The sequence below is a fragment of the Oxyura jamaicensis genome, chromosome 16 (genome assembly GCF_011077185.1).
Source record: "Oxyura jamaicensis isolate SHBP4307 breed ruddy duck chromosome 16, BPBGC_Ojam_1.0, whole genome shotgun sequence".
NCBI lineage: Eukaryota > Metazoa > Chordata > Aves > Anseriformes > Anatidae > Oxyura > Oxyura jamaicensis.
This window is the reverse complement of record NC_048908.1, coordinates 90,967-97,063: the sequence shown is the minus strand read 5'-3', so window position 1 is coordinate 97,063 and position 6,097 is coordinate 90,967. Positions and strand designations below refer to the sequence as shown.

The window sequence follows — 6,097 nt, the reverse complement described above, 5'->3', positions numbered from 1 at the left end:
GGGGGCACCCAAAGATCTTCCAGCCTCCCATCACACAGGCTCTGCAGAGGCTGTGCCCACAGGGCATCATGAGCCCTTGGAAGTTCTCCAAGTGGAGGCAGCAGTTGGCCTCAGATTTGAAGGTGTCCCTCAGGTCCTTGCAAGCCACCTCCATGCCTCAGCACCCATCCTGCTGTAGTCCTGTTTCACTTCCCGGCACCCAAATTCTTCATGAGATGGGCATGTAGGAACCACAGGGCCACCCCAGCTTCCCCCAACTCTCAATCAGTAACAAACCTGTGCTCCCAGAAAACCAGCTCACCTTTATTGCACCTCCTTTTAAAGCAAGCATGGCAAACAAGCTGACACTCTCAAGCCAAATTCATTGGGGTTTATTTTAAACATGGCAGCATTAAAATCAAGAGCAGACACAGTGGGGAAACTGGGGAAGGAAATGTGTTTGGAAGACACTGCATCCCATAGCAGTGGTCTCCAAACCCCATCATCCATCTCCACCCATGTGGGGTCTAACCATCCCCAAAAACCCTCATACCTTATCCTACTGAGATCCTACCATCCCCAAACCCATCCTCCTTCCTCCCAGCAGGGACCCATCTCCCAAAATTTCATTGTCTTCCATTCCAGTGGAGATCCACCACCACAAACCCCATCCACCTTCATCCCAGTGAGGTCCCACCATCTTCTAAACCTCATCATCCTCCATTTTGCTGGGTTTCCACCATCCTCAAACCTCATCATCCTCCATCCTGTTGCTGTCCTACCATCCCCTAACCCAGTCGTCCTCCATCCCACTGGGCTCCCACCATCCCCAAAGCCATCGCGGGACTGGGGACTGACTGACCACCACTTTCCCTAAGCACCAGGAGAAGCTGTGCCGTGACGAACAGCTGCATGCCTGGTCCTCCTCAAATCACAGACATAATCTTCAGAGGGTTGTTTGGCAGGAACAGTAAAAGTTATGCTCGGAGCTGAAGGCACAAGCAGCAGCGAAACTCAAGTTCTAGGATGGATGGGATGTGGAGGAGCTGCGATGTCACGGGGATGAAGACCCAAAGGCCCCCAAGGAAGGTCTGGGCCTAACCAACTCATTCACTGTGCAGCTCCTTCCGGAGGTGCATCCGCAGGTGCTTCATGAGGGAAGAGCTGGACATGAAGCACTTGGTGCATTTGGTGCATTTGTAGGGTTTCTCCCCGGTGTGGATCCTCTGGTGGATGATGAGGGTGGAGCTGGCCCGAAAGCTTTTCTCGCAGTACGAGCAGTGGTAGGGCTTCTCACCCGTGTGGATGCGCTGGTGCCTGCGGAGGGTCGTGGTCTCCCGAAAGGCTTTCCCGCAGTCGGAGCAGACGTGGGGCCTGGGCCCCACGTGGCTTTTCTGGTGGAGGAGGAGGGCTGAGAGAGCAGTGAAGCCCATTCCGCAGTCAGGGCACTGATAGGGTTTCCCTACCAAGTGCTTTTTCCGGTGTTGGTTGAACGTCGAGCTTTCAAAGAAGGCTTCCCCGCAGTCAGAGCAGGGATAAGGGGGCTGTCCCTGGTGGGTCCTGAGATGGGCTACGTAGGCCGAGTTCTTTGCAAAGATTTCCCTGCACTGGGGACATTTATAGGTACCCTCCTCCAGGTGGCTCTTGCGATGCTTGCTGAGCGACTTGTTGGCCATGAAGCGCTTCCCACACTCGGGGCACTCGTAGGGCCTCTCGCCGGTGTGTATGCGCCGGTGGATGATGAGGGTTGAGTTGGAAGTGAGTTTTTTCCCACAGTCTGGACAGGTAAAGATCCCGTCCTCTGTGTGGCTCTTGCGGTGCTTGCTGAGCGACTTGTTGGCCATGAAGCTCTTCCCACACTCGGGGCACTCGTAGGGCCTCTCGCCGGTGTGTATCCTGTGGTGGATTAGAAGAGCGGAGTTGGAAGTGAGGTTTTTCCCGCACTCGGAGCACTGGTACACGTTGCTCCCGTGGTGGAGCTTGCAATGCTTCTGGAGGGACCTGCTGGACGCAAAGCGCTTCTCGCACTTGGGGCACTTGTAGGGTTTCTCCTGGCAGGGGTTTTTCAGGTGGTCTTTGAGGTTGGAGCTACACACAAAACTTCTCCCGCACTTGCAGCACGTGGAGGGTTTCTCTGCCACGTGGACCCTCTGGTGTCTGTTGAGGGATGAGCCACGGCTGAAGCTCTTCCCACACTTCCTGCACGCGTGCTTGTGCTGCCCTATCTCTATCCTCAATGGGCTCTTGCGTGGATGCTTCCTCCCTTTGTGGCTGGAGGAAGCCGATCTCCATCCCGAGTGGCTCTTGTGGTGCTCGTAACCCAGGGAGATTTCATCTTTGGGATTCATCACGGTCTCACCACGCAGCTCCACCCACTCTCCCTCTTCTTCCTGTGAACTGTCCTCCATCTCGCTTGTCAACCCATCACCTGCCAGGACAGAGGGAAAGAAATCAGAAGAACCATGGAAAAGTGTCTGGGAGAAGTGGGAACAAAGACAGAAAAATGAAGGACAGGATCCCACACATTATCTCCCTGGAGGAGAACCATAAAAAGGAGGGAATTCACCACCAGCCTCAATGTTCAGGGGACGGGGCTTGCAGGAAGGATGGAGAAGCATCACCAAGAAGTGCTGTCATGCCTCATCCTACCCAGCCAAGCTGATCCAGAAGCAGCAGCCCACCTCTCTCAGGAGAGTTATTAGGTATTTCTGGATGCCAATGCTCAAAGGGTTCTTACGGCCTTGCATGCCTGCACCCCCTTCTCCCAGCTCCACCCGTTTCCAGTATGGGACTGGGGTCCTGCTTGCTGGTGGCCTGGAGCGATGCCTGGCATGGGGATGTGTCCCAGGGGGTGTCCCTAGCTCAGGGGGGAAACCAAGCCCCTTACCTGAGTAGGACGAGTTGGAGCTGGAGGAACTTGCTGCATCTCGGCAGCTTTTCCACCGCTTCCTCTTCCTCGCCCACAGCCTCATGATGGGTCTCACTGGTTCCTCATCCTCAGAGCTCTGGATGTTGGGGATCCAAGCCTCTTCCTCTTGCTCCAGATGAACGAGCAGCTCAGGGCTGTACGCTGGGAAGACTGCTCAGTTAGACAGCAGTAGACTACTGGGTAGAGCACAGCCACGCATGAAGCCTCGTCACAGGGAACGTGGCTGTGATCTTATACCTGAGCCCTCTGCAAAGCAAAAAGAAAATCCACGTGCCCAGGGCTCTCTGAGGAGGGAAGAGCTGGGTCTTCCCAGAGCAGTATCTACACCCAGACACTCATCACTCAAGAGATCTCCAGGTGACTCCGAAGGCAGATGCACGTCCCAGGGCACAGAAAGCTTGAAGAGAGGAATCAGCCCCAAGACTACTTCTCAAGAAGACAGAAAAGCCCACAAGAAGACAGTCAAGAAGACAAAAAGCAGGGAGAGTGGATGCGAAATGCAGAAATTGCCCGTCTGAACAGATTCAGGGAGCATGGAGCAGGAGGAAAAGGAAGGCTGGAGAAAGAGAAAGGAGAACAGGTTGTGATCCAGGCCCGGCCGATGGCCCGGATGCATCTCACAAAGGCAATAAATGTTCTGGGAAACCTGCAGGATGATGAGATTTAAGTTTATCTGGGTCATCTGATGACAAAGCAACTCTGCTTCCTTTTTGGTGTTGTTTTGCCCTTAAGATCGGAAGTTCCTAATAAGCGCAATAACTTGGGCTTTTCTTTAGAGCCTCAAAATATTTCCCGGATGCAGCTCTGCTCCCAAACACTGACTGGATGGCAACCAAGGAACAGCCCAAATCAAGGCTGTACCTGTCATTTATCCACCTGGGGATCAACATCCACACATCACCTTGTGACGAGCAGAACCCCAAACCTTTCCTTGCCCATCCCAGTGCCCTAAGTGCTCAACTTGAGTCATCTTGCCACCTTGCAACTCACATTTCCTGGCCGGAGGAGCGCATGGACTTCATCACTCAGCTGTCAGGAGAGGGCACTGCGCGTCCAAAGGAGCCTCCCAGATCCATCTAGCAAAACCCAAAATCTCCTGTTTTAACTCAATTCAACCCCAGCAGTTTTGCTCAAGCTGCAAACCCTGTGTTGGTTTGGGGTGTTTGACCCAACCACAAGGGTTTTGGCATTTGAGCCAAGTTCTCAGCTAAGTTTCTGGCTGTGGATTAGGTAGAAACCCCTAATTACTAAACAAATACCTAATTAGCATCATGCACAGAAAGATCCCCTTGCAGTTTTCTCCCTTGCTGTCCATATCCATCATTCTGCCTTCTTGTCCCGCTGATATTTCTCTTGGGAATTTGCAAGGGAAGGGTGGAAAAGCAAGGAAAGAAGCAATCTCGAGCGTGCCAAAAGCAGAATCGGAGGAGAGAGGGTCTGTGCAGTGCAGGAGCAAATGCATAGAGCAGGAAAAAGGCTTTGAAAAAGGGTAATTTGTTGGGAAGGAGTCTTTTTATGGTGTGGGGCCCCCCTGGTGGCAGGTCTTAGCAAGCTCCCCGCAAGGTCCCGAGGTTGGAAGGGAGAAGGGCAATGGTCCCTGGTGCGTGGCACAAGAATCTTAAAAGGTCCCACTGGAAATGGGTCAGAATTCGTCCAATTTTTTGCTGTCACTTTAGAGGAGGAGCAGAAGAGTTTTGGCCCAGGGTAGTGTGGCCGAGCGGTCTAAGGCGCTGGATTAAGGTTCCAGTCTCTTCGGAGGCGTGGGTTCGAATCCCACCGCTGCCAGATTTATTTTCTGGGAGCTGGGGGTGGGCAGCCCCCACCGAAGCCCCGCAGGGTGACACCGCAGGAGCCCTGCAGGAGGGAGCACGGCACATCTGGGGTTCTGCTGGACCCAGTACGGGAGCTGTACAGGACCCAGTACAGGAGCTGCAGCCCATTCCCAAGGACACCCAGGGGAGGGACCCTGCTCCTGCTCCTGCCCCGCGCTGCTCCTCCTCTAAATAGTTGTAGGAAGCCGGCTGAGAGCTGAAGCCAGGGGGGTGAAGCCATCCAGGGCATTGCAGGGGGTGATTTTCACCCCAGGCAGCGTCTCCCACCTTCCTCAAGCCCATCCCTGCAGCCCAGGACCCGAGTTAATTAATTTCTAGATCCGTGCCAGCTTAATTAAAAGTACGTAATTACCAAAGTAAGCATCATGTACAGTTACCCCGGGAAGCTCCGCAAGTGGTATATGGACAATTACAGTGGAAACACGATTGAATTTAGGGTTGATTCCACCTTCCCTTTTCCACAGACATCACCTGGGAAAGGTCCCTTTGCATTTTTTCCCCATATCCATCATTCTGCCTTCTTGTCCTGACATTTCTCTTAGGAATTTGCATGGGAAGGGGGTAGAAGAGCAAAGAGACAAGGATTCTCTCAAGCATCCCAAAAGCAGAAACCCACCACAGGAGTGCTCGCCAAGACACGCCACTTGCAAAGCAAGAAAAAAAAAAAAAATGAGTCGAAAAAGCAGCATTTCGTTCAAAAGGAGCCTTGCTGCTTGAAACCAGGAAGGGCTACATGGAAATGAACTCAGGAAAGATCCAGAGACCGGTGCGTCCTCCTGAACACCGAGCTGCCCGCCACGGCTGGGGGTCTGCGATGCTCCAAGGGAATTTTGGGGATGGGGGCAGAGGGGTTCCCTACCTGGCTCGAGCGCAGGCGCCTGGTTTTTCTGCAGGGGGGTCGCGAGGGACCATTGCTTATCCGTGGCGATCACTATCACCTCTTCGAATGCCTCGGGCACCTGGAGGGAAGAGCCAAAGTAAATGAAGTTATAGAAAGTATGGATGAGGGTAAAGGTAAAGTGAAGATAAAATATACAAGCTGAAAGCGAAGACGGAAATGTGAAAGTTAGGATGTAGCTTAAGCGAAAAAGTAAATGAAAACGGGCGTAAATGACAATGAAGGTGAGTAAACATTAAAAAAAAAGAAATGAAAACAAACACAAATGAAAAAGTACAAATGCAGAGGATAAATTGAAACATAAAGGAAAATTATGAAGAACATGAAAACCAACACAAATGAAAATTTAAAATAAAATTTATAAATATAAAGAACAAACGAAAACAAGCACAAGTGAAATAAACCACAAACAAAAACAAGCACAAACAAAATCAAACACCAAAAAAATATATAAATATT

General features: G+C 52.0%; 1 protein-coding gene and 1 non-coding gene across 3 annotated transcripts in view; one reads left to right on the top strand and one right to left on the bottom strand.

Annotated features, from left to right (window-relative positions):
- Nucleotides 1–355: 355 nt before the first annotated feature.
- LOC118175192 (zinc finger protein 501-like) overlaps nucleotides 356–6,097 on the bottom strand; it is a 6,145-nt gene continuing 403 nt past the window's right edge. Inside the window, exons 2-4 of one of the 2 annotated variants that reach the window (XM_035341175.1) lie at nucleotides 5,600–5,699; nucleotides 2,867–3,049; nucleotides 356–2,407 (exon numbers count right to left, since the gene is read on the bottom strand). In XM_035341175.1, the coding sequence (XP_035197066.1) occupies nucleotides 1,086–2,407; nucleotides 2,867–3,049; nucleotides 5,600–5,699 (1,605 nt within the window). In that variant the 3' untranslated portion in view covers nucleotides 356–1,085. Of the gene's footprint in view, nucleotides 2,408–2,866; nucleotides 3,155–5,599; nucleotides 5,700–6,097 lie in introns of both variants that reach the window. The other variant, XM_035341176.1, reaches the window with a different exon arrangement.
- On the top strand, nucleotides 4,612–4,693 carry TRNAL-AAG. The gene has a single exon. It is a non-coding gene; the product is annotated as a tRNA-Leu (tRNA).